This window comes from Vanellus vanellus, assembly GCF_965231255.1.
Source record: "Vanellus vanellus genome assembly, chromosome: 6".
Lineage (NCBI taxonomy): Eukaryota > Metazoa > Chordata > Aves > Charadriiformes > Charadriidae > Vanellus > Vanellus vanellus.
This window is the reverse complement of record NC_138911.1, coordinates 28,180,764-28,207,967: the sequence shown is the minus strand read 5'-3', so window position 1 is coordinate 28,207,967 and position 27,204 is coordinate 28,180,764. Positions and strand designations below refer to the sequence as shown.

General features: G+C 57.0%; 1 protein-coding gene across 1 annotated transcript; it reads left to right on the top strand.

Moving 5' to 3' along the window:
- Positions 1-25,292, top strand: DGKZ (diacylglycerol kinase zeta). The gene is made up of 31 exons (XM_082484869.1): positions 1-1,108; positions 1,930-2,038; positions 2,749-2,844; positions 3,661-3,738; positions 4,079-4,135; positions 6,260-6,328; positions 6,772-6,843; positions 7,153-7,269; positions 7,360-7,431; positions 7,724-7,819; positions 8,101-8,183; positions 8,708-8,768; positions 9,171-9,284; positions 9,656-9,796; positions 10,303-10,381; positions 10,680-10,735; positions 11,808-11,870; positions 12,093-12,166; positions 12,278-12,389; positions 12,696-12,895; positions 13,199-13,299; positions 13,436-13,515; positions 14,975-15,044; positions 16,971-17,011; positions 17,587-17,777; positions 18,121-18,152; positions 18,937-18,980; positions 19,365-19,485; positions 19,998-20,034; positions 20,328-20,427; positions 22,832-25,292. The coding sequence occupies exons 1-31, from the start codon at positions 333-335 to the stop codon at positions 22,946-22,948; spliced, it is 3,459 nt and encodes a 1,152-aa protein (XP_082340995.1). The 5' UTR covers positions 1-332; the 3' UTR covers positions 22,949-25,292.
- Positions 25,293-27,204: the final 1,912 nt, after the last annotated feature.

Here is a 27,204-nt window from a genome sequence, read left to right as displayed (position 1 = left end):
AGGGGCTCTGCCGATCCCACAGCGGTGAGCAGGGGCTGCAGAGGGTCCTGGCCAGGCGGGGACACCTGCCCTGCCACTGCAGCACCCTAGGCTGAGCCATGAAACTCAAGGAATGGGGGAGCTGTAGGGAGCGGGAGCCCCAGCGGTGCGTCTACCCAGCAAGCGGGTCCCAGCCCTGCCGTGCGCCCCGGGTGGCATTGTCGTGTCCCCCACCCTCTCTCCCCTGCTGTCCCTCTATCCCCCTGCCCTGACCTTCACAGCCCAGCCCAGGGACTCATGGGGGAGCCTACTTAACTCCTGGTCTCTGTGTTAACAGCCACCATCCGGGTGCAATGGAAACCTTTTTTAGGCGGCACTTTGGGAGGAAGGGGCTGCGGCGTGCCAGCATGGTGGCCGTGCCCACGGGCAAGGCCAGGCGACGCTCCCAGGCCGGGCTGCCCTCCGCCTCGCTGGCCCAGCGCCGCCGCGGCTCAGGCGCCCCGCTGCCAGCCCTCTCCTGCCTGGGCCTGCCCCGGCGCCCTGGTGTCCGCCGCCGGTCCAGCACCACACCGCCCTGCCTCAGCCCCAGGTTCGCTGTCCAGACGAAGCGAGCCATCGACGCCCACCTCCTGGGTCCCTCCGTCCTCCTGGCCAGCCTCATCCCCACCGGAGCACAGGGGGACGGGGCACCCCACACCGACAGCTCCAGATCTGAGTCTCCGGAGAATAGCGGCAGTGGTGCGGCCGTGGGAGCTGAGCGGGGCCGGCATGAGCGGTGGGCTGAGGAGAGGTGGCTGGCCATGCTGCCCCGGCTGCGGCCGCTCCAGGCTGGGCTGCTGTCGCGGGGACCCCGCTGCCTGCGGCGCACCTCCTCCCACCGCCTGCCCACCGAGTTCATGTATGGCCGGGCCACCTACGGCTTGCCAGGCCGCTACCGCCGCCTCAGTCAGCGCCGCCGCTCCAGCGATGCCCACCGGCCTGGGCTGCTCCCCTCCGGCCACTCGCGGCTGCTGGCCCAGCGCTGTGCAGTGGCGACTGCAGCTGGGCACCCCTCTGCCGCCCTCCCCGAGTGCTTGGGACCGGAGCTCGCCCGCCACGCTGCACCGGATGGCTGGAGCCCCCGGTTGCTGTATGTATGGCGGCGGTGCACAAGTGGGTGATGCCTCGGGGAGGGGAGGCTGGGTGCAGACCCAGGCTCAGCAGGGAAGGAGGGAAGGGGCTCGGTGCTGTTGGCCCCGGCTGCCATTGGTGTCTTGCAGTGCTGCTCATGTCCCTTGAGCATCTCCCACTTGGGGCAACGCTACCTCTGATGCTCTTGGTGCAGTCCCCAGGGCTTGTGGGCGTCTCCTCCCACCAGCCCAGACCCAGAGGGAGGTGGCAGGCCTGGCTGTGAGCTGGAGATGCCCATTTACTACAGCTGGCTGGCTCTGCTGCTCCTTTCCTCCACCATCTGGGAGAAGCTCACTAGACCCAAACAAACAGCTGCTTTTTTTCCCAGCCAGTGGTACTGGTCCCCAAAAACACCCCAGGCTTTGAGGTGCCTTGGTATGGGAGAGCTGCGGGGAGCCTCTGCGGGACAAGGTCTCCATGTTGTCCCTACAAAGGCAGTCCCACCACCACAGCTCAGTGGAGCGTCTCAGGCTGTTTTGCAATGGACCTGTCATCCCCGAGGGTTTTGACCCAGCAGGCCCAGGCTGTACCTTTTGCTGGGTGCAGGGTGTCTTTAGCTGAGCCATCAGCAATGTGGCCAGCACCTCTTCATCCCATGGGGCTGCCTTGCAGGAGCAGGTACTCCTCAGCCGGTGGTGCTGGGGATTCACCTCATTTCCAGCTACTTGGTCCTGAGGATGCTTTTCTGCTGCAGCCTCACTGTCCGTCTCAGCAGCAGGTTGTGCTTTGCACATATTCTTCTTCCCCTGGTCTAATAGCCAGCACTCCTGTGTCTTTCAGGAAAGCTATTGCCAAATCCAGCCTTCAGCACATGGTAGCCCAGCCAAACCCTGCGCTAGCCCTGAGGAGCGACTCAGAGAGGCAGATACGCAGCACTGTGGACTGGAGCGTAAGTTATAGCGTGTTTTGCTGGGTGTTGCACAGAATGGGCTCCCAGCCAAGAAGCAGCAGGCTCTTCCCAGGCTGAGGCTTCCCAGGTGACTTCGGCTTTGACAAGTTTATGGCCCCCACCATTGCCACCAGCTGGTCCCAGCATCTGTGCTGCTGGCAGCACCCCTTGATGCTGCAAGGAGAGGCTGTGCAGGCACAGGTGGTTCCTGGGAGGGTGGCATAGCTACTCCTCTGCCAGATCTTCTGCTCTTGGCAGCCAAGGTCTTCTGGTGGCTGGGGCTGAGCAGCAGGAGCAAGCCCCTGCTCCTTCGCAGGCAAAGCCTGACAGGTTTTAAGCCCCATCCTCAGGTCGTAGAATAGAAGATGTTTCAGGATAGTCCCCTGCATTGAATTTGCCCTGATGCCTTCTCTCAGGGGGTGGTGGAAGCTGCCTGCCTGTGCAGGACACTGCAACTGGGCTGTGGGTCTTGGAGCTGGTTTACTGGGGCCCTCTTGTTTCCAATGGGTGGGCCATAGCAGCAGCTTCCTGAGGTTTCCTCTGTCCAGATGTTGGCCCTGGTTGTTCTGTCCATCTTGTCTCCCAGCCTACACCTAGCTCCAACCCACCAGCTTTGTCCCAGTATCTTGTCCCATGCACAGAGCATTTTAGGAGCGTGGATGCCCATCTGGGGGTGCTATCAGAGAAACACATTGTCTTGTGCTTTTCAGGAGACTGCGGTCTATGGGGAGCACATCTGGTTTGAGACCAATGTCTCGGGGGACTTTTGCTACGTTGGGGAGCAGAACTGTATGGCGAAGCTGCTGGTGAGTCACCTGGGGTCACCCACCTCCCCGGCAGGGGCTGCAGATGCGGGCTGTGCTGCCACCCGGTGGGGACACCGTGAAGGCCCTGCTGCTGCTGCCAGGGGAAACGGGGGGGCTACGGGGGGGCTTCGGGGGGCTACCAAGGCGGGGAGTGTGTCCCTCCTACCTCTTTGAGCTGGAGGGCTGAGTCCCAAGTTTTTGCCGGTGCTAGTGCTCAGTTTGCAATGGGAACCCCATGCGGCGTTGCTGCTCACCCGCAGGTGATATGATGATATTCCAGGGAGAGGCTGTTGGGGTCTCACACCCTTAGAGGGAGAGTCCAAATCCAGCTTCTCTGGAAAGACCTTTCAGTAGAGGAAAAAAGCGAGCGCTGGCAACCCAGGCTGCTGCCTCGGACCCTGCAGGCAGCGCTGATCTTACAGGATTGCTGCAGTTCTCCTGCCCAGCTTGTAGACTCGATCCTGCTTGTGGTGTGGACATGGAGCACTGATGCCATCCTGTGCCTGCCCATGGGACCCCTGCCAGCACCTCCCAGACCAGCTTCCATGGTGCTCTCAGGCAGTGTCAGAGGAGGCCAAGGACTGATTAAGCAGAAGGAGAGCACCTCCCTGCTCTGTCCCAGACTTGAGACCATCTGCTCTAGGCACACGCTTAGATTCCTTTGCTTGCAAGGAGTCTAGCTGTGTATAACTTTCCTGTAGGACTTGTTCTGCATCCTGAAAAATATGAAGGAGGTGCGAGGGGAGACTGAGCTTGCCAGCCTCTGAACACTGCTATTCATATGCATGTTTTTCCTCCCCTTTTCTCATCCTCCAGCAAAAACCTCTCTCCAGGCGTAAGTGTGCAGCCTGCAAGATTGTAGTGCATACACCCTGCATCGAACAGCTGGAGAAAGTGAGTAGAGTCTGTTAAGCCCTCTCTGTGGCTTGCAAAGCTGTAACAGCCTTTTCCTGGCCAGCCCTTCCTCTTGGGGAATGAAACACAAGAAGATTGGGAATGGCAATGTGTCATTGCAAAGAAGGGTCATCTGAGGAGACGATACCAAAAAGAGTGTCTAGCAACATGATTGGGACCCCAGACCCCATTTTGTTCAGTGAGAGAGATGGGGGGAGGCAGGGTTTGCAGCAAGCACTGAACATCTCTACAGGCTCTGGGGCTGCTGTAGTAAAATAAACTCCAGGTTTCCTTCAGGTGTGATGGTTTTACTGATTCCTCTCATGTGTTCAATCCACAGATAAATTTCCGCTGCAAACCTTCCTTCAGGGAGTCAGGATCCCGGAACGTACGGGAGGTGAGAGACATGCCTCGGACACTGCCCATATCTGCCCTCCCCTTGCCTTCCCAGTTTGGTGGCAAAGGTGTCAGATGCTCCCAGCACGTTGCCCATCAGAGTGCAGGCATCGTGCTGCCTCCTGGCTCAAAGGGGATGGCATGGTAAAAGGGATGTTTCTTCACAAGGCAGCAGTGCAGGCTGGGTGTGAGATCTCTGCATCTGCTGGTTTGCATGTTCTAAAGGTCCTGCATCTGCATGGAGGGAACCTGCAAACACTTGTTTCCTGGGAGAGGTTTTTCCCCCTACTTGTGCTGGTCTCCAAGCAAATAGAGGAGGCTGTGGCAAACAGCAGGTCCCCAAGACTCCCACAGTTTGGAAGGGGAGAGTACGGGTTGACTTCTGGCTTTATTGCTCTGGGTGTGATATGACCTGGATGCCACAAGTGCTCCAGGTAGCGGTGGAAGATGCCCACAGTGGTGCTGTCGGACCCCTTTAGTCCATGTTTGAATGTCCTGCGTGTAAGCAATAGCCTGGGACCTTTCTGCTCAGCTGCACTGGTGGAAGCATTTGTCAACCTTCATGCTTCACCTTCCAGCCTGTGGAGCCAGTGTAGCCCACGTGGTGCTCTGGAGTGGGTGTGGGTGGTTCAGTCATGGGCCACCATGTTTGTGCTGGCACAGCAGACACAGTAGGGGGAAGGTACTCAAACACAGGGCTGCCTGCTCAGAAATGCCAGTGTGACCCGGTAAACTGAAGCTTTCAACATAATTTTAAACCTTTCTTTCTTCCTTTGCCTCTCCTACCATGCAGCCCCCCTTCTCATGTCACTCTTAGCCCAGCTCCTTTATTTGTCCTTCACTTACTTTTTGGTCTCTGCTGACAACTTCTGTCAGTCCCTCTCAGCCTCTGCTCACATTATTTTCCTCCTCTCCAGCCTCTACAAATTGTCTCTCTCTCCCCTTTCCTGTTTTTTCTCCTTTTACTCACAAACCCTGCTTCTCCATCTGGCTTTCTAATATTCCTCAGTTCCCCCAAGGGTTTTTCCTGCCTTTTTCCCTAGAAAGGTGCTCATCTGGCCTTTGTGCTGCCAGGGACTCTTCAGGGTCAGTCCTTTCCCTACATGTGCCTGGTGGGACCCAGAGCTGAGCTCAGGGCATAGCCCCCCTTCTGCTCCCACTGGATTAATGTCTGCTAAAGCCAACAGAACTCTCCACTGTGCTGCACTCGGAAACAGCAACACTGCAACTGACCCAAATCTCCTGCCAGTTTCTGCCTCTGTCATTACCATGATCCAAAAAGCTGTCAAGAGCAGGGTGTTGGGCCCTACCGTGCTGGGCTATGAACTCGCACTCCCTCTTCTCTCTTTGCTGCCCTCCCTGCAATGCCGTTCCCAATCCAGGGCTGGAAGAGGAGGGTGGGATTTAGGAAATGCGGGATTGCAAAAATTCTGACTCCCTCACAATCGCTCCTGCAAGTCCCAGCCCTCACCTACTGTGAGCCTGCTGGCAGGGAGAAGATGCCTGTGAGCAGCCTTGCTGCCCTCCCCATGGGCAGGCAGACCGGGGCTGAGACAGGATCTCAGGGCTTGCCATGAGATGAAGAGCAGGGTTAATTGGGTGTGGGGGACTTTGACGCTGCCGCTCTCCTCAAGGAACGTGGAGATAGGCAGTTCTCTGCTTAGCTACAAGCATTTCCATCTTGCCATGGGCGCACACTGTGTCTCCCTGGGGATTTTCACACCTTCCACCAGCACACTTTTCACCTGCCACTGGGTTCATCTGAGCAGAGACATTAAGGGATGGAGATGTGATTTATGGCCAAAGTAGCAGTCCACAATACTGCTTACCCACTCTCAGCTGGGTTTGCTTTGTGTGATTCTGTCTTTAGTTTCCCTCCCCTACTTCCTGTTTTTTTTTTTCTGGTTTTAATTCTCTCTTATATGAGCACCTTAATTTGGCCTCTTGCCCCCTGATTCTTTGGCTTTGCCTTCTCCCAGAGGATTGGTGCTGGTGCATGTGAGCAGTGGGCTTGCTGCAAGAGCCCAGGTCCTGTCTGACCTGGGTTCATTCCTCCTGCCTGTTCCTGTGTTCCTTCACACACTGGGCCTTTTTTATTTTTTTGCTTTTTTTCTTTTCCCTTTAGCCCATCGTTGTCCGGCATCACTGGGTACACCGGAGGCGGCAGGAAGGGAAATGCCGGCAGTGTGGCAAGGTGAGAAGGTATCTTATTTTTTTTCTCAGCCTGAAGGAAAGCTAAGGTCAAACCAGAGACAAGAACAGGGCTGGGGACCAAAGACATCCCACTATTCCTGTTTGGCAGCAGCAGCCTACAGCAACACCGAGACGCGTGCCCTGTTTTGCACAGTGAAGCACTCCTTAAGTGCTTCCCACAGACACTTGTTCTCCTCCTGGGCCCAATCAATTCTGGAAAGGACTGTCTTCCTGACATGCTTTCCTTGGGCAATAGGGACAACCCTGCAGAGCACAGCAGCATCCCTGGTGCCGTAATAGTGGCTGAGGCTATGTGGTAGGGATCTGGAGGGCTCCAGCTGCAGGCACACTCTTTGTAACATCTGTTCTGGTGGTAGAAAAGTCCTGTTGGATGGTCAAAAGTTGCAAAGGAATTCTGTAAACCTTTTATCCTTCCCTCCACAGGGTTTCCAGCAGAAGTTTGCCTTCCACAGTAAAGAGATTGTAGCCATCAGCTGCTCCTGGTGCAAGCAAGCGGTGAGCAAAGCCTCCGTTGAACGTCTTACCAGCCTGCTTTGTATCTAATGACCTCTGCTTTCTGCTGGGACTCCCCAGGCTGTTTCTCTGCAGCCTGCCATTAACAGCTTCTCTTACTGGGAGAGGCTCTACTGTGGTAGCTGGGAGCTCCTACGAGAAACTTTCTTCTCATTGCCTTCCCATTACAAAATTCCTGCATGGTTTCCTCCAGCATTCCCTGCTCTGGCATGGGAAAGCTGGGAGGAGAAGGCAGCTGTCCCCAGAAAACTGGGCAGCTGAGTTTTCTCTGTCTCTCCTCTTCTTCCCTAGTATCACAGCAAAGTGTCATGTTTCATGCTGCAACACATCGAAGAGCCCTGCTCGCTGGGGGCTCATGCTGCTGTCGTCGTTCCTCCCACCTGGATTCTGCGGGTCCGACGGCCCCAGGTAACTCACCTCAGCTCTTGTGGCTCTTTCACAACTCCTGCTTGCCCAGCAGCTCCTGACAGTTTTGGGGTTTGTTCCTTTTCTCTCTAGAATCCACTGAAATCTAGTAAGAAGAAGAAGAGGACATCGTTCAAGCGGAAATCCAGCAAAAAGGGGGCTGAGGTAAGAGATGAGGGAACAGGGAATGGACCTTGTCTTGGAAGGGTGGAGGGACTGGGCAGTGAGGAGCAGGACTGGGAAACAAGGGGGCTTTGTGGGGTCTGTGCTGAGGTTAAGGAGGATGAGATGGAGGGAGGGTGCCTGCTGGCAGGGCAAAGCCCAGCTATAAGGCCTACAGAGTGGCTGGGATGTTCTCTTCCTCCCACTCCTGACCATGTGTGATGTTAGGACTCAGCGGGGGGTGAGAGTTTGTGTTTCCCCAGGTTTGTTGAAGGACCTGTGGTGTCTCTTGCAGGAAGGGAGGTGGAAACCCTTTGTCATCAAGCCCATGCCAGCTCCTCTCATGAAGCCCTTGCTGGTGTTTGTGAACCCCAAGAGTGGTGGGAATCAGGTATGGCCTTGTCTTACATCTCCCTGAGAAGACAGCTCTATGGGGGCATTGCCTTTTGGCTGCTGAGGACTCAGTATAGTTTTCATAATATCTCAGCTGCAGAAGAGGCAGGGCAACCTCCACAATGCCAGTTTGCTGCCTGGCAATTCTCATCTAGGCCTGGCTTTGCCTGAGTCCCCCTAGAATGCCATCATCTTGATCTGTCCTTGAGACCAGGTGCCTTCTTCCCTCTGTCCACTGGAACTCCCTGTTCCCTGCTGAAGTCTTTCTTGTCCTCACAGGGAGCCAAGATCATCCAATCCTTCATGTGGTATCTCAACCCACGGCAAGTTTTCGACCTCAGCCAGGGTGGACCCAAGGAGGCGTGAGTACTGATGGCAGCAGCACCCTTCTCTCCCCCATCCCTGCCCCAGAGAGTCTTCTCATGGCTGGCAGAGGTCTGATGCTCCGTAGCTCCCTTGTGCAAAGAGAACTCCAACGAGTTCATGCTTTGAGAGGTCTCTTTAGGATACCTTGTGGTCAGCCAGTGTTTCCTGCCAGAGGGCTGGTCTAATCTTAAGGCTAGTGATGAAGAGACCAGCTGTGGAGTGAGGTTCCCAGACCTAGTTCATTATGCTCCATTGATGTTGCATGAGTCTTGTCTGCTTGCTGCATTTTGGTTTATCTACGTGTACATGGACTGTGGACACCCCACTCTTCATCCGCAAGAGCTGGTGAAGCCAAAGTTACTGTGGCTTTGCCCACTGCTGTGAGCTACTGTGGTGATGGGGAGGGAGACATGCAGGTGGCTTTGTGAATGCCAAAGGCTCTGTGAGGGCAGGGAGCCCTGCAGCTGCTGCGTAACACCTTTGGTGCCTCTTCCCTCCTCACCCTTCCTGTTCCCTGCAGGCTGGAGCTGTACCGCAAGGTCCACAACCTCCGGATCCTGGCGTGCGGGGGAGACGGCACGGTGAGTCCCCTGGCCCCTTCATGCCTGTGGTACCCTTTGCCCCAGGCCTTTCCAGTGCCGACAGCAGCCCTCCTCATTATAATCTAGAATGGGGCAGAATGTGCGCACTGTGTCTGTGGTCCAGCTGGTGGCATCGGATACTGTGCATCCCTGCATGCACTGCTCCAGGGAGTGCTAGTCTGTGGCATGTCTGGATTCGTCGTCCTTTTTTGGGACCAGTGTCCTTACTGGGGTTACTGGTATCTCCCGCAGCACCCGTTTGGAGCATTAAAGACTGCATATAGCCTCGGTGGTTGCTAAGGGGACCCCGTCTCTGCCCCTCTGCCATCACTAGTGCTCTGAGTCACCTCCACCTGGCTGCTGGTCCCTGAAATAACCAACTGTTTCTTTGTGCTTGAGCAGGTGGGCTGGATACTCTCCATTCTGGACCAGTTACGCCTCAACCCACCTCCTCCTGTGGCCATCCTACCTTTGGGGACAGGGAATGACTTGGCCAGGACGCTGAACTGGGGTGGGGTAAGTGATGGGCCCAAGAGCCAACTGCCGAAAGAGGGGGGCTGAACACTTCAACTCTGGTTCCAGATGCACAGACTTTTCCTAAATACAGACCAACAAATAAGTGCTATTTGGATATTACTGTTCTTCTGACATTTGAATTATTCTGATTTATGTTATAATATATTAGAACATTAACAAAAGCAATCGTTTCAAATTTTGGGAGATTTTTAGATGGAAGAGATATTGTTTTAAATTTGAAGTCCCACTTTGTTCTCCATTCAAGTAGAATCACTCTTTCCCACATCCTTTGCTCTGGGATGTCATCCCAAAGAAGAATACATCTCTGTGGGAGGCAGATAGGAGACTCACCAAGTGCTGCTCTTCACCAGGGTTACACAGATGAGCCTCTATCCAAGATTCTGTCGCATGTGGAAGATGGGAACATTGTGCAGCTCGATCGCTGGAACCTTCATGTGGAACCAAACCCTGATGCAAACCCTGAGGAAAAGGATGAGGCAGCCACCGAGAAGGTAGAACACCTCCTCTCTGTGTTTCTTCCCTGGGGGTCTGCATTCTCCTTCTCCCACTATCTCAGGCAGCCCCAGCACCTGGGGCTACAATGTTGGGCTGGTGTTTCCCTGCTCCAATTCCACTCCTCTCCTTGTGGCTCTGACCCATGGTACTCATGGCGAGGCATGGAGCAATCAGAACTAAGTGTCCACCAGAGGTTTTTAACCACGGCTTGCAACAGGTGTAAGCCCAGTCCCCTCTGAGACTGTGTCTTTAGCCAGAAACACGGGTGATTGCAGGTATCTTGGAGAACAGAGTGTGTCCCCTTGGGCCACATCATTTACCCCTAAGAGCTGGGGGCCACTGCATCATCTCAGGATGGTGACCTCTGTATTTTCCGGGGCAGAAGGCAAGCCTCCTCTCCCTCAGCCTCATGAGCACGGTGCACAGCTCTGCTGTAGCTTGACCTTGTCTTTGCTGTGGCCACGCGCTAGCAGCCTCATCTTTGTTCCTCCTTCCATTTCAGCTCCCCTTGGATGTCTTTAATAACTATTTCAGCCTTGGCTTTGATGCGCGGGTGACGCTGGAGTTCCACGAATCCCGAGGTATGGGAGTGGGGCAGGGCTGGGGCACAGTCTGTGGTCACGGGTTGCCCCAGAGGTGGGCCTGTAAAACGCTCCTTGGGAAAGTGAACAAGAGGTTTGCCCCAGGGGCAGGGCTGGAGGTGAAACCTGAGGAGCGAGTGGAGGCTGCAGAGAGGGGAAGAGGGGTGCCTGCCTGGGAAGAGAGCTGGGGGCTGCCTCCTGGCCAAGGCTGGCTGGAGAGCTGTGTCTGGGGAGAGCTGGCAAGTGAAGTATTTCCATGTGCAGGCCAATGACCTGGACTTTTTTCTCGTTTCCCTAGAGGCCAACCCAGAGAAGTTCAACAGCCGGTTTCGGAATAAAATGTTCTACGCTGGGGTGAGTGTGTGGAGGGTATCTGGACATGCCTTCATAGCAGCCTTAGTGTCAGCCGGAGAACAGGCATGGCCCCAGCTCCTATCCACACCCTCAACTCACTCAGCTGAGTTATACGGGCCTTCATGTGCAGTGAACCCCCCTGAAGCTGGAGAGGTGGTGGAGAAAGGCTGCAGCCCTGGGAGTCACAGCTCTTTGGCTGCGAGTGCTGTTGGCGGTACAGTTTGCTCTCTGGCCTGCAGTACAGTTGCTGTCTTGATCTGCTGCCACTATTGTTCTTTTTCTCCGGCTCATGGACAGTCACCCAGGCAGGACCTCCCCGGAGCTGTGGGGAGGAAGGCTGTTCACCCTGCAGAGGAATGGGAAGCCTTTCCATAGAGCCCCCACACTACTTTGGTCTTTTATTTTATACCTTGGGCCAGTTACAACTCCCTGGCTAATTATGCCATCCTCCTGTATCTCACCTCTAGAGCTTTGTGTCTCAGTGTCATCTTTGTTTGTCCATTCCCCCATCCTCAATATACCTCGCTACCCAGGTGGCTGGGTGACCAGTATTTGAGCAGTACTAAAGGCCAAGTGCTGCTCTGTACCATCTCACATCTCTCCTGTTTGTGTCTCCCCTCCCCTCTGTACAGTTAAACCCAAGGGGACTCTAGGGTCTGTGTAACAGAAGCCGTACTGTCTCTCCTTGTATCTCTAGAAGGGGTCACGTGTCTAGATGGGGTCACATCAGCTCTATTTCATTACAGCTTGAGACTGAATTTGTCTCTTGTGACTTGAGTCTCACTGGAGGAGACCCATGTTGCCAGCCCTTCCCTAAAGCAGGGATTGGGCTGCCAAGGGAATACTGGGGGCTGTTACTGAAGCTGTGAGGTGCCCCAAGGTTTTTGGTAGGCAAAATGGCCAGAGGAACAGATCAGGTTGTTCTGGGAGAGGGGGAGAAGAGAGCTTCTGCCAGCGGACGAGGAAGGGTTTTGCTACTCTCAGTAGCTGAGGTCTGAAGGTCAGCGGCAGGCTTCCCAGCTGCTCATTTCAGTGAACGTCTGGATGCTAACACTGTCTCTTGCCTTGGCAGACGGCTTTCTCCGACTTCCTCACTGGGAGCTCCAAAGACTTGGCAAAGCACGTCAAGTTGGTTGTGAGTGTGCAGGGGTGCTCTGGGCCAGGGAGGGGGGTGAGCTGTGGAGGTGTGAGGAGCAGTCAGGGTTGGGGAGAGGATGTGTTCGTGGGGTCATCAGCTTCTCCTGGCTTGGAGTACAGTCACTGTAGGGAGCAGAGGGGGAGGCCATTTCTTCCCAAGTGAGTACGGTGGGCCAGCATCCCCCTTACAGCAGCCTGAATTCCCCTGTGTTGTCTCCAGTGCGATGGGACAGACCTGACCTCCAAGATCCAGGACCTCAAGCCTCAGTGCCTGGTCTTCCTGAACATCCCCAGGTGAGCAGCCCCAGAACCTGCCCTCATGCTGGGCTCCTCACCCCCATGCCACAGATCCCTACTTGGGTTTGAGGGGGGCTTGTCTATGCATTGCTCTCCATCCCTTCACAGGTACTGCGCAGGCACCATGCCCTGGGGCAATCCTGGGGAGCACCATGACTTTGAGCCGCAGCGCCATGATGATGGCTGCATTGAAGTTATCGGCTTCACCATGACGTCCCTGGTGAGTCGGTGCTGTTGTCAGTTGTAGCTAGCAACCAGGGGAGCCACCAGTCTCAGTGACTAGACATCAGCCAACCCCCCAGCTTCTCTCCTGAGGAGCTGTGGTGCTGGCCTGTGTGACAGTGTCTGCTCTCTGAGATTTAGGCGAGGTGCTGTCATGCGCTGGTCTCTGTGGATCCCTTCCCACTGAGATCATGCCTGAGATGCTCAGAACTGGGTTCACTTGCAGCATCTGGCTGACAATGGGCGCTCCCCACACCCACCATGCTCAGTCCATGCTCTGCTCTCACTCTGGACACTTTCACAGGCTGCCTTGCAGGTTGGTGGCCACGGGGAGCGGCTGTGCCAGTGCCGGCAGGTGGTTCTCACCACGTCCAAGGCCATCCCCATGCAGGTAGATGGAGAACCCTGCAAACTGGCGGCATCCTGCATCCACATCTCCCTGCGCAACCAAGCCAACATGGTGCAGAAGACCAAGCGGCGCAACTCCATGCCTCTGCTCAATGAGTAGGTTCCTCAGATCAATCTGCCAACTTCCTCTCCAAAGCAGAAGGTGTGGAGGGGGAAGGGATGGGACTGATCCATCACTCCCAGAAGCATTTCGATCCTCTATCAAGGAGGGCCTGGGAAAGGATCAGGTCACAGAAGTATGGCCAGACCCTGATGCTGGAGAAGCTGCTGGTGCCAAGTTCCCCACCCCATTCTGTGCACAAGACTATGCTCTTGTCTGTTTTGGAGGGGCGAGTGGGATAAGGAGAATGCAGACTGTCACTTTCTGACCCCTTCGCTTTTCCTTCCCCCCGCATGCAGCCAGCAGCCAGTGCCTGAGCGGCTGCGGATCCGGGTGAGCCGAATCAGCATGCGTGACTACGAGGCACTGCACTACGACAAGGAAAAGCTCAAGGAAGCCTGTGAGTGACCAGCTGAGTGATCAGGGGGTGGGAGCTGCAGTCCCCAAGTCTGACAGTACCCTCAGCTAAGCTGTGTGAGGTGTTGGGGATGGGACACTGGGTCCTCTCTGAGTTGTGTCTGTGTCCTGTTGTGCAGCTGTGCCACTGGGGATCATCGTGGTTCCAGGAGACAGTGACCTGGAGTTGTGCCGGACCCAAATTGAGAGGCTGCAGGAGGTGAGACTGTGTGGGAAATGGTCTTGGCTGTATGTCGAGGATGGAGGGGCTCAAGGCAGGGATTTCTAAGCCTCCTTGACCTGCATGCACCAACACACATGCTCCTGCTTCTGGTAGCAGGTCGTGGTTTGCCTTCACCACGTGGTGGAGGCAGGTTCCCCAGCGGGATGGCCTGTTATGCCGTGTTCTCTGGCAGCTTCTTTCTCAGCGTTGCTTTTCTGACCTTGTTTCCTAGGCCCAGAGTGTCAGTGGCTCAGAAAAATTAGGGGGCAGTGGAAGAAGCCAGCATGCATCCTATGGGGGTCTATCACCCCCTGGGTGTTTGGGGAGGCCTTTCCTCTGTCCCTTTGCTGTGCTGTGTTCTTTCAGCCCTCTGTGACCTCTGTGTTTCCTGGCACAGCTCTGCCCCCACCAGGTGCTTGGATTAGGGTTGACCCCCCTCCAACTGTTTTCATTTGCAAGTACTAACTTTTGTGCTCCTGCCAATGTGCTAGTGCGTATCCATGACCCGAACACAGGTTGTGTAACCCTCTCTCCTGGTGTGCAATGCCTTCTGAGCCCACAGCGTGCCTCCTGATGCCGCACTGCTCAGTTGGATTTTCTCCCAGGAGATTGAAGTGACCTTGCTCAGTCCCCAGTTAGCTGGCTCTTGCGCCTGAGGGAATCCCATCCAGCGTGTGCGTAGAACCTTGCAGGGTTGAGTTGCAGAGCTGCTTGTCTGGGCTGGCACACTGGCGTCGGCTTCTTGCTCTGCCTGCTCTGCATGCCTGTCTCCTGCCCACCTTGTGCCCAGGCGTTGATGAGGACATGCAGACAGGCACATGGCTAGCAGCTCCCAGGTTCAGAGGGTAACGCTCTCCTATGGCATCAACCTGGTAGACTGATGCCTCTGCAACCTCTTGCACCTCTATAGCTGTTCATTCAGGCTGGTGTTCCTCGGTGACCTCGTGCTTTACCTCTTCTCTCTCCTTGGGCAACCACTGTGCTCTGGCCTTAAAGCAGAGCAGGGACTAGGGACTTTGGCCAGGCAGTGTGTAAAGCCAGATATGAAAACATGTTAAGCAAACCCCAATGGGATAAGAGAGGGGCTGAGGGTCTACCCATACAAAGGCTGTAATGACACACCTTGCCTTTCTGCAGGATTTCTCTCCACAGCCCTCTGCTTTAGAGCACCTGCTCTTTCAGGTGTGTATGGCCTCACTCCATGCCCCCGGGCCCATGTGTCATGTCCACCATGCAGGTCTTGTGGGCTTGTCTTGTGGTATCTCTCTCTCTCTAGTGAGCTTGTGTGTGTCGGCTCCAGTCTGTTCCATGCTGCTCCCCGCTGCTGTGTGCTGTGCCTGTGTCCAAGTTCCCCTTTCCATCTAAACGCCTGTGGTCCTCCATGTCTGCAGGGATGCTCTAGGGAGAGATGGGGAGGACAAGAGACATGACATTATCCTCCTCTTTTTTTATGCAGGAGGGAGATGGAGCCAAACCGAAAACACTGTCGTCCCAGAAGCTGTCGCCCAAGTGGTGCTTCCTGGACTGTGAGTATTACCTTCCCCTGGGAGTGCTGACTGTCTCTGAATTTGGGGGGGGTGAGGGGACAGACAATGACAAGCCAGTGAGAGCCACGTGGGACTTGGGTTCATGGATGTTGGGGTCTTTGTGGTCGAGTGCAGCAGTGCTTTGCCCCAGGCTGTGTCTTTGGCTGTTCTCCACGAGTGGAGCTAAGGGTGTCTGTTGGTCTTCTGCCCCCAGAGCTGAAGGCAGCTTGGTGGCCTGTGTCCCATCACTGCAGGACTGCTGGGGTTGCTCTCCTGTGTCATGCAGGCAGGGGGCCCCCCTGCTCCAGCACACCGGGAGCAAGGCTCACCATGAGTATCCCAGTGGTATGGGAGCAGGCTCCCCGTTGGGCTCCAGCTGCTTCTTCTCTCCTGCCTGAAAGTAGCTTTGTCCTCTCCCTTTGCCTTCGCTGACCAAGAGGTTCCAGAGCTCTCCCTCTGTACCTGGAAGCTGGCTGAGGGAAATGACTGCTGGTGGCACTTCATCTCCCTGACTTCCCTGTAGCAGGGTGTAGAGCACAGCAGAGCACAGCCATGGGTTGAAAGGTGGGCCTGGGAAGCCTTGTGCTAGGCAGAAAGGATGCAGCTTCTCCCTTCAGAGCTCCAGCCCTGCGTGTGGGGCTGCTGGTGCTGCTGCTCCCAGGTGTCACTACGAGGACTACTGTACCAGGACCGCTTTCCCTTCTGCCAGTGTCCCAGCAGCAGGTTCTGGGCTCAGGGAAATGTGTCAGGAAAGATGCCAGGGCCTCATTCAAGACAGCGCAGGGTCATTCAAGCAGCGGAATTACAGGCCTTCAGCAGCAGCTCCCTGGTTGTAAATCTCCAGCCAGGACAGGATAAACGGGTCTCTTTCGCTCCTCTAATCTGCTCTGGCCTATCCCTCTTCCATTTGCAGAGTGAGTTCCTGGGTCCCCAAGGGTCCCACCACAGCAACCTCGCCTGGGCAGGCACCAGCAGCCTGGCAGTACACAGGCAAAGTGCCACCCTGTGTGAGGACCCAATTGTCCTGGCACTGTGCTGTTGCTTGTCCTGCTCTCCCCTGATGATGCCATAAGTTCCCAGCCCCTCCCTGCTCCCTTGAGGGGGTGGTGGCTGCATGGGTCTGGCTTCAGCACAACCACTTGCTCTGTTGGTGTTGAGGGAGTTCCTCTCTAGCTGTGGGGAACACTTGTCTAAGGAAGAGGGATGAGCAGAGGGATGCACTTGGACAGGCTGCTGCCAGCAATAGGCTGGAGGCTGGTGTGAAGCTCTCCCGCTGTCCTAGGAGACAGGGGCTTGGATCTACAACCAGTGGTGGCATGCTCCATTGTACCTGGCAATCACAAGCTCTGATGTGGCCTTGTGATGGTCTGTGGGATGGTACTCTAGCACGTCAGCGGGAGGCTGAGTTCCCTCTTCTCCTAGCCCTGCTTAGTGCCCCTGTTTCTTAGTGCTCTGCAACAAGGTGCATCATGTTGAATTGGAGCAGCTCCTCACCTGGTGCAAGCGAGTGCTGAGACATGCACTGCACAGCCCTCAGCTTCATCTGCTCGGTGTAATCCTGCATTGCAGCTGCAAGGCTGGAGCACTCAACAGCCCCCAGAAAGGCCATAGTGTCAGCTAGTTGTGTTCTTGCCTTCCCTGTGGCTCCCTGCCGGGAGTCATTGAGGAGGAGATAGCAAGCAAAGGCATGTTGCACAGGGGCATGGTGGTCTGCAGGCCCAAGTATATGCCTCTAGGGTAAAGACAATGACAGTGTCTCGAAGGGAGGGGGATTGCCCCTGGTCAGGGGGTGCTGTTTGCTTTGCTGCGCCCTCTGTGCAAGCCACAAAGTGGCTGGATAGTTCACCGTCACTCGGTGGTGGAAAGTGGCTGTCTCCCTCATCTCACGCCAAGAATTACCTGTCCCACTCTGTCCCTGTCTTACAGCAACCACGGCTGATCGGTTCTACAGGATAGACCGCGCACAGGTGAGTGTGGCCCTGTCCTCTGCTGTCATTACCCCCACCACCACATCTGCTGGGAAGGTGCTTGGGTGTCCTACATTCTCGTGGACCAACAGGCAGGTTTAGCCTTGGCGACACGCAGGTCTTGCACTGCTGCCCTTGGCCTGTGGCATCCCTTGAGGGGTGGTGTGACAGGCCTGGCCCAGGACCAGCCCCAGCACCTCCAGGTTCCCGCAGAAAGGGAGAAAGGCTGAAGAAAGGCACAGAGACTTGGGTTGGAATTTGCCTGCAGGACCCTACAGCAAAGGGGGTGAGGAATAGCAACAGAGCAAGGCTGGCCGGGCACCTACCGACTGGGGTCATCTTAATGAGAGGGATGTGGAGATGAGATGTATGGGTCATCTGCTAAGTTAGCAGGAGATGGGGAGCCTGAAAAGGACAAGAATATGCAGAGGCTTCCCAGGCACAGGTCCCAGGACTCTTCAAGCTGCCATCGGTCTGCTGAGCAAGTGGGTGGGCTACAAGGCATGGGATGTGAGGGGATGAAGCTATACAGGAGTAGGTCTTGCTTCTGAGGAGGGATGACTTGTGTCTTTTAGGAGCACCTCAACTATGTGACAGAGATCTCTCAGGATGAGCTCTATGTGCTGGACCCAGAGCTGGTGATCACCCAGACTGTGGGCACCTCTCCTGCCATGCCTGACCTCGTCGACTCCTCTGCCACACTCACTGGGGACCATTTTGCATTCCCCTCCTCTTCCTCCTCTCTACCTTCCTCTCCTGCCCCCAGGTGAGTCTAGAATGGAGGTGCTGGACCTCAGGAAGGATGGGCAGTGATGGGAGAGCCAGGGTTGGCTTCATAGCATTGATCCCTGGGCCAGATGACAGGGGGGCTCCCTGGAAGCGAGCAGGAATTCAGTACTGGGTTAGACCAAGGGATAAGATCAGGGAAGAAGCAAGATGGTGTGGCCAAAGAGCAGCAAAGTCCCTTGGCTTGCCTCTGCTCCCGCCTGCTGGAGGAGTGCCACAGGCAGGCTTCTCCACAGCCATCCCTCCACCCATCGCTTGCCCTTTTAGGCAATCTGCTGCCAGGACTGGCAGGGTTAGTTATGCTTTTTCTTCTTCCCTTCCAGCGCTGAGCCTGAACGCTGCCTCCCGCACAAAGGTGAGTCTTGTCCCAGCCCGTTGCACCCTCTCACATGTCATGCTGTTTTGGGACCCTGCCATGTTTTTTTTGGCCTGCCCTTTCCTTGACGTGCAAGCAGAAGCCCTGCTGTCTGTGTGCTAGGTGGGACCACAGAGCCTCACAGGCGGGTGACCCCAGAGGTGGGCAGGAGAGACCTGACTGAGATTTGTGGAGTGGCCCGGCCAGGTGCCTTCCCAACTGCCCCATGCGGGAAATGGTGTGGCCGAGGGGTTAATCCCCCCACCTGCAGAGCCGAGTGCTGTGGGCTGGGTTGAGGGGCTGTCTCTGGCAGCTGACTGGGAGCTCAGGAGGTGGGAGCACAAGCAAGGTCAGGGGCCTCACTGAGCTGAGCAAATGGAAAGAGTTTCCTGGAGCTTGAGCAGAGCCCAGTGCCTGGAAGTGTGAGTGAGTCATGGGTGAGAGTCGTCTAGGCCGCTGGCTGACACCCAGGAGATCTGCTTCCCTCTTCCACAGCAAGTCATCCTTCCCATGGGCAGAGACTGCTCCCCCTGCACACGCACCTCCCTGAGGTTGAGGTCTGGCTTTGCCCACAGCTACATGGGGTCTCCCTCCTTCCCCTGGCTTGTTCCTTACATGCCTGAAGGTGGGGGAGCCATGTAAAATCAGTCTGGCCAAGGGGTTAGCACCTGGAGGAGCTCCAGCTGACCGCTGAGCTTCAGATGCCCAACCCTTGGCTCCCCAGTTAGATACGTGGCATCACCGCTTGGCGTTTCTGACCCTGACCCGTCTCCCTTCTTTGCAGATGACCTTCTGATAGAAGCTGCCAAGAGTGGCAACTTCACCAAGGTAGGCGCTCCCATCGCCTGCTGCAATGTGCAGCCAGGGCTGGCTCTGGATGCTTGCCCAGCAGCCCTCTCGGCTGGCGTGGCCCTCGGGCTGTGGGAAACTCTGCCAGCCGCCCTCTGCGACTGCCCTGCAGTGGCTCCTTGTTGAGGGCCTTCCTCCAGGACTGATGGCTGGAAACCAGGCAGGCTCCTGGCAAGAAGCCTTGTTCCTCTCTTTGGGGACATGGAGGGAAGGGACTTGGTGGCATGGCTGAGCTGGACAAAGCTCCCTGCCAGGCCCTGAATATCCACACAACCTGCTGGGCACCCTGGGGATGCAATGCTGGGGCTTGGGGCTTGGAGCTAGGCAAGGCAACTCATCCCAAGCAATCTGGCAATCCTGTAGTTCCAAGAGCTGCACCAGGCTGGAAGAGACCTGATGGTGCGAGACTCCTCAGGCCAGACTGTCCTTCACCACGCCGTCAAATCAGGGAGCAAGGACATCGTCAAATACATCATTGAGAACGGTGAGCTGGGGCCAGATCGCCACCCTTAGCAAAGGAGCCCGGCAGTCAAAAAAGGTCAACACTCTGCTCGGAGGGGGTGGTCCTCTGGGTTTGCTACATCTTCCTTCTGGCGTATGGGCTTTCCCTGGCATCTGTCTGCCAGTACTGGGGTGCCCCCGTGGCTGTTGCCGCATCCTGGCAGGGACAAGCATGTGTCTTGAAAACATTTCTCAGTGTCCTGCTTCTGCCTTCAGGACAGCTGACCTGTTGTTTTTGGCAGCTCCCACTGAAATACAGGCTGCTTTATTTTTATTTAGATATTTCTCTGTAATGAGTCCACAACTGTTCTTCCCTGGTCTCAGCTGGCCTCAGATGCCATTGCTGGCCTGAGTGCTTTGGAGCCAGGAACTTTGCAGGCAGCATGGCTATAGGAGCCCCTATAGAAAGATGCAGAGTGTGCCCGGGGAGTAAGTGGGTCCATCTCTGCCCCGCAGCCAGGTCTCACTCTCCCTGCGCTGTTTTTCTCTCCACAGCCCCTTCAGAAATCCTCGATGCCACAGAGGAGGAGAAGTAAGTTTCTGACTGACATGTGTTACCTATTGGCCAGACCCTCTGCGAGGTGACCAGTTGTCTGGGCACTTCTCGACCACCCTTGCTGTAATTATCAGTCATGGTTCCCAGTCCTCTCTGGACTAACCGTCCCCGAGCAGCACCCCCCTCCTCTGCCAGGGCTGCCTGGACAAGCTTGCAACCCACCACAAGCTTCTGCTGCAGCCAAATTGCTGTCCCTCGCTGCCACCCACACGTGCTGCACGTCCCCATTTGGGGGGGACATCTCACATCTCTCGCTTTCTCCTCCCCAGTGGCGAAACCAGCTTGCACCAGGCTGCAGCCTTACGCCAGCGCACTATCTGCCACTACATCGTGGAGGCCGGGGCTTCGCTCATGAAGACGGACCTGCAGGTGACGGCAGGAGGGCTGCTAGTGGGGCTGTCTGGGGGGACCAGGACGCTGGCAGGAGCGTGGCCAGGAGGAGAGCAGGGCAAGGGTGCTTTGGCTGGGATCTTTGCCGGCCAGAGAGGAGCTGACACAAAGCTTGCCTAGCAGAGCCCAGCTGCAGAGGGGTTAAATCCCTCTCCTCCCTGCGCTTCTCTCCCTGTTGTTTTATTAAATTAGAAGCGAGGGGCTGGAATGTCTCATCCCCGTCTCCCCCTTCCCATCCTTCGGGGTCAGAGCAAGGACAGTCTCGCTATGAGCTCCCTCCCAGCTGCAGGGCTCCCCCTGCTCTCCCCCGCGGGCAGCCATGATGGGGGCACTGGGAGCTCCTCTCAGCGGGTGAAACCGGCCCACGGGGAGCAGGAGCAGGCAGTGGCAGCCTTTTCCCTCACATGCTGAGTTAATTGAGACATGCCTTGGTGCTGGGGAGTTGTGCCAGCCCCGACAGATGAGTCGTGGAAGGGGACCTGAGGCCATGTTTTGGTACAGGAGGTTCCCAGGGCGGGCATGTGGCGGAGGGGACATGGTCACGTCCATCTGGCAGAGGCTCATAGCGATGGGGTGTAGTGGAGGAGATGTAGGAACAAGCCAAGAAGGTGCAGTCTGTGGGTCTGGGACACAGGGCAGGAGCTCAGCCATGGGATCCAAACTTGCTGGGGCCAGTGGAGCTTGGGAGCTGCCGCAGACAATGTGCAGCCCCCTTGCCAGCTGCCGGGAAGATGCTGTACAGACAATCTCTGGCTCCCCATCGCTCCTCCTTGGTCCTGGCCGAGGCTTGGTCCTTGCACAGTGCTGGAGCGGGGCTGGCCTGGCTGGAGACTCATCCAGCAGCTGCAGGATGAGACATGGATGCCCAGGTGAGGGGGTGACTGGGGAGGTACGGCCCCTCTCTTCCCCCCAGCCCACTCATCTGCCTGAAGGAGGGGAGCAGCCCCCAACCTGCCAGCAAAAAAGGGAGCCCCGCTCAGGCATGACGGGCTGCCCCAGGGCACGGGGCTTGCATGTGCCTGTGCAAACGCGCACCCAGGTTCGTATCTGCCTGGGGACGCCGCTGCGCTGACCTTGCCTGGGCCCCGGGTCACAGCCTGCCTGCACAGGCAGGAACCCACCTCCTCACAAACCCTGGCGTCAGACCTGCGGCAGGGGATCGCAGCCGGCTGATCCCACACCCTGCAGCGGTGAGGGAAGCCGAGGAGCCTTATCGGTTGGCGTGCCTCAGCCCGGCTGGGCAGGGGGGCCCTGGCAGCTCTGGTTTCAGGCGCGGGGCTTCTGCAGGGGGGACAGGAAAGAAACTCAATTCCTCCTCTGGTCTTTCCCCTGCTTTGTTAAATGAGCGCTGGCGTTCAGGGGCTGCAGAGAGGAGCCCACCCCCCGCCCCGAGGAGACCTGGCACCAAAGTATGGAGTGGGTCTCCTTACCCCTGTCCTGCCTGTGTGCGGGACCAAGGGGTGTGCCCGGGTCTCCGGGTGCATGGGCAAAAGAGGGGGTTTCCTGGTGCCATTGCACCTCTCCGCAGCCCCACGCGGGTGGGCTTTTGTGCACAGCCCCATCCAGGCCCGGCGGAGGCTCCACATGTCTGACCATTGTTTCTGCTGGAGAAATAAGCTGTGGGTCGCCCTGGAGGACCCGGCACCCTGCCACAGCTGCCCGTGCCCCGCTGTGCACCAGGGGATGAGCTGGGCAAGCCGGGCATCCCTTCCGGGGCCGGTTTTCAATGGCCGCGGCAGAGTGCCAGGTTTCCGTGGCCTTTCTCAGCGGCATGGCAGAGCCAGGCGCTTGGCGAGGAGGAGCGAGGAGCAGGGGGAGGGAAGGGGGAGAGGAGACGGAGCTGGGAGCTGTTAACAGATTTGCTTTTTATGGAGTGCGGGAGTTCATTAGTGGACACAGTCCAGATGGCTGCAATAAGCTGGTGAAATGTGATCCTCCTGCGGGAGCCGGAGCGCTAGCCAGGCTGTGAGGGGGAAGGGGGGTTGGTATTCCCGGGCATTCCCCAGACATACCCCTCATTCCTCACCCTCTCCCGCCTGCCTCCCCAATGGGGAACAGCAGGTCATGGGGACCAACCTTTGTCTCCTTGAGGGGTGCTTGTGACAGTTGGGGTCAGTTTCTGTCCTGGCCTGTGCATGGGGCTGATGGCCCTTCAGGGGACAGCTTCCAGCCCTGCAGCAAAGTCAGGCTCCTCAGGAGCGTGCTTTCGCTCTGTGGCAAGCACATGGGCATTTGGCTACTGCCCACCTCAGGGCTTGGCTGCGGGCTTGGCTGGACCCAGTTGCAGCCACCTATTTAGTGGGGGAATGGGGGCACCTCTGGGTGCCAAGGCAGCTTTTAGGCAGTGCTCGGTACTGTGACGTCTTTTGTCTTGCCTGTCCAGGGAGACACCCCCAAGCACCGGGCTGAGAAAGCAAATGACCCCGACTTAGCTGCCTACCTCGAGAACCGACAGCACTACCAGATGATCCAGCGGGAAGACCAGGAGACAGCTGTGTAGTGCTCGGCGTGCCTTAGCCCAAGCCAGCTCGGGCAGGACAAGAAGAGAACTATGGCAACTGGCAGAGCTGTGAGTCTGGCCTAGCCCTCCCTAGATGTCAACCTGGTCCCTGGAGGAGATGGAGACAGCAGAGCTCTGCCCCTGGCTGGACTGGAACTCTGTTTATGAGGACAGTGGGTATTTGGGACTTGAACCCTGACTCTTTGTGTGTGTGTCCCTTTGCTCCTCATCTACCGCATTCCCTGCCCTGGATGGGCTCCATCCTGCAGCCCTGTTGGGGCAGGCCAGGCTGAAGCCCCTGATCACCCTTGTGCACGGGAGTGATGCCAGTGTCCCCTCTGCAGGCTCCTACCTATGATCCTCGTGGGATATCATTGCTCACCCCCTCTCCTTGCTGGCAGTGCCCCTCTAGATGCTTGGCTGGGTTCATGTCCTGTTCCTCCTCTCCTGTCTGGCCCAGCTGTGGGAGGCATAGGCTGTGCAGGCAGACAGCAGAGGCCATGAGCCTCTGATTTTGCCCCAAGGGAAGCACCATGACTTGCTGCCCCTGCCTCCTCTCTCCTGTCGGTTTGGGGCTGCCCCAGGTCTCTTCATTGCCCTTCTGGGGCCTTCTGTGGCAGAAGGGAGGTACCTGGCACAGAGCATCTGGGGCTGGCACAGCTGGAAGCAGGGTAGCTGCTTCCCTCCTGGTTGCCTTCAGTGCTCAGCTGGTCCGGCAGCCTGGCCCAGAGCAGGTATAGCATGGAGGAAGGCTACCCAGCCCTCCCACCGTCCTTTCCCCTGCAGGGCTAGGTGGGACAGCCTACACACTCGGTGTCTGCTGGGCATCTCTTCGTGAGCCTACTGCAGCACGTAGCCGTGGTGGAGAGTTGCGCTTGGCCTGGGCAGTGGCAACAGTGGAGCCCATTATATTTCCCAAATGTTGTCTTGGATCCGGCTGTCCTCCCTGCTTCAGCTCCCCCCCCCCCACACTGATGCTAGACATTGCGCTGGGCTGGAGGGGCAGTGCTGGGGTCAGTGCTGCTCTCAGGGATTCCCCCCATGCTGCCCAACCTGTCAACACACATCTTCTGAGTCTGACTCCTGCCATCCCCCAAACTGGGCACAGGGCTTTGCAGGGAAAACTTGGGAGCTCGCCCGGCCCAGACACAAGCTCCCTGGGCAGGCCACCAGCTCACCCTCTCCAGTTTTAGCAGAAAGAGGGATCTGGATGCATAGGAAGCATCAGGGCTCCCAGCCCTGAGTTATACCTGCAATGGGATGGCATTTCACTTACCACCTACCATGGGGCATGAGGCACCACAACCCGTCTCCCCTGAGGATGCTGTGGGTGCTGAGCGTCTGCAGAGGCATCAAGCCAGCCCTTCAGCAAGGCTTCTGCAGCACTGACCATCTTTGAGACCAGGAGGTACCAGCAGAGGAAGAGAGCTGATGGCTCTGGGCCTTGCAGACCTGCTTGGCCCGCTTCAGGTGAGCAGTGGTTGCGAAGAGGGTTGCTGCTCACAGCTTGGGTCCCAGGAGAGGATGCTGCTGCCGCGTGGGGTCTGTGTGGTCCCACCTGCACTGCCACCCGGCTGCACCCGCTGGGTAGTGCTGGGTGGCACCGTTCGAATCTCTCCTAATATACCAATAGCAAAAAAAGGGTATGAGGATACCGCAGAGAACCAGAATACCCTTCAAGCTTTTTGGCCAGGGGGCAGAGTTCCCTTGGAGGACAGGGGATGCTGTGGTGGAGAGCAGAGGCACAGAGCAGTGCTGAGTGCCAGGGACCAGCGGCAGCATTGGCCATTAATAGCAATAGCATCCTAACACGTTTGGAGCTGGGATGCTCCAGCAGTGCCCAGAGTTCCTATCGGCACTGCTTTCTCACCACCAACAGACAAGGCGCTGTCATCTTCTCAAAGGTGCAAACTGCTGCCCCCCGGCCGGGATGCCTAACCCGGCCCACAGGCGTTTACAGCCCTAGCTTCCCCCTTTCTCCCCACTTTTGTATCTTCCCTTATAGTTTTTGTACAGGTAGTTGAGAGACACACTGTCCCCCTCCCCGCCTGGTCCCTCCATGCGTGCGTGAGCTGAGTTGCTGTGCAATTCCAAGCCTGGCTTGTATTTCGGCAAAGGCGGAGGGGGTGTTGGTTGCCCTGCCCGCAGAGGGCAGGGGTTCTGTGCAATACCTGGGTCTGTGTTTCCTAGATGCTGTTGTAGGACTGTATTTTTGTAACTCTGTGAGGGTGCCAGCTCCAGCAGGCCGAGGGCCTGGCGTGAGCCTGCGTTCCCGTTGCTTTTCAACTTGGACCATTTGGATGTTGTTGTTTCTTGCCACTGAAATAAAGAGATGGATGTTTTAGTTCCTGTCTCCAGCTGCATCCGTGAGAATGGGGCAGGTGCTGCACAAGTGATACCCCTTGAGGTTGAACCCCAAGTCTTCTACCCCTGTCCTAACTGGAGGTACTCTGGGGAGTTCCCTGCTGGACCAGGTCCTTCCCCTCTTCCCTGCACAGCATCCCTCTGGGACAGTTGCTGGATACAGTGACTTTGTCCTGAGGGACCTTCTTCCCCTCTCTGTGGCATACATTGATATTTAGTGTAACATGGAACAGGGAGAAAGCACATTACCATCCCAAGTGATGCAGAAGGGCTTGGAAGTGTGAGTCAGGACGAGCAGGCTGCTGCGGTTCCTGCCCTGCTCTGGTTCCTCTCTGGGGCAGGAGGTGGCTCCTCCAGTGTCAGGCCTGCCCTGTCCTTTGCAGCCACATGGCTATGGATGGGGGTACTACAGCAGCGTCCAGCCTCCAGATTTCAAAACGTTTGTCGGCCCTTTTTGTGGTGAGGTGTCCCCAGCCACACCACTGTGTGGGGGACAAGCCTGCTTGGGGGCTTTTCCTGTTCATTCCCAGCTCCAGAGAGAAGTGTTGGGGTCCTGCTTCCAGTGCTGAGCACTGACGCTGCAGTGTTGAGGGCTGGGATTATCTCTGGTGCGAGGACCACTCTCCGATTACAAAAGCGGGGGATTAGGGACTCTTGTGCTTCCAGCCCTGGACTCGCAAGGACGACTGTGGCCAACACCATCTCTCCTGCAGAGTTTCCTTTGCAAAAAGGGAGTTAATCACTCTGGCTGATGAAACGCTGGTGAAGGAACCGGGGATGGACACGGTGGGTGATGGGGAGCTATACTCATACCTTAAACGCGGATTCCTGAGGGCAGCTTGGCAGCCTGCCTGTCGCTCCAGCCGCCCCCTCCCACCCGGAGAAGCAGCCTCCTTCCCCGGCTGTGCTGTCCCTTCCACCCCCCGCGCCTCCCTTTCATCGCCTTCAGCCTTTCAGCTCCTGCCCAGAGCTAACAGTAGGGATCTGTAGCGGGTGTAAGGCACACCAAATTGTCCCGGCCTCGCTGGGCTGCTGCCCGGGGACCAGGCGGACGTGCAACTGGGAGGAGGGGGCCCACTCCGCTTCAGTGCCCAGACCCCGGCACTGTTGGCACTTGGCCCATGTCTCGGCGGCGAGGACCCGTCAGTAACCATGGCAATGAGAGTTTTCCAGCCGCCCCGGTGTCAAATTTATGGTGAGGGAGAGAAGCGGTCCCAAATACGATCGCTGTGATGAGGGGTGTTAGGAAAGGGGCAGTCCACCTTCGGGCGGAGAGCCCTGCCAATCTCTCCGAAGGGCCTCAGCATCCCCCATTTCTCCCTTGCAGCCGGGTGTTGGACATCCAGAGGTCTGTCTGGCCTCCCGTGGGATGGAAACACACCTGGGGGCGAATGCATGGGGGGCACGTGTGCAAGCCCAGCCCCAGCTAAACAGAGCTGGGGTGACAGCAGTTGACCCTGTTAATGATTACCTGCCACACGCCCACCTCCGCAAGCCTCAACAGGGAAAAATCCCTCCCCATGCACAGCTGTGTCCCCGCACTGGCACCGCCGCACCGTGCAGCAAACGCTGCCCCAAGGATCAGGCTTCGACCGGAGATGGAAAATGCGGAGCTGACATGCCATGAATTATCTTGTGACGGTTTAAGAGGTAAAAAGCTCGAGTTAAGCAAGGAAACGCACCTGGGTTGGTCACGCTCCCTCTCTTCCCTCCTTCCCCTGGTATGAGGCCCCTTTCTGCAAACACAGCTTTCTGCTACTTGTTTGAGCTGGGGAAGGCGCCGGTCGTGTGTCCCCCCTCCACCTCCTCCACATCCCTCAGAAAGGGCCTGAAAGGACCAAGCGCAGCCACTGCCAAGAGCGATATGCACCAAAACATCTGCGCTCTCCCTC

What these genes read in the sequence shown, in the direction of transcription:
- DGKZ (XM_082484869.1), top strand. Translation starts at nt 333, where the DNA reads ATGGAAACCTTTTTTAGGCGGCACTTTGGGAGGAAGGGGCTGCGGCGT. An exon ending in GGAGTTCCACGAATCCCGAG is followed by an intron (nt 10,382 to 10,679) that starts GTATGGGAGTGG and finishes TCGTTTCCCTAG; the next exon opens with AGGCCAACCCAGAGAAGTTC. An exon ending in TCATGAAGACGGACCTGCAG is followed by an intron (nt 20,428 to 22,831) that starts GTGACGGCAGGA and finishes TTGCCTGTCCAG; the next exon opens with GGAGACACCCCCAAGCACCG.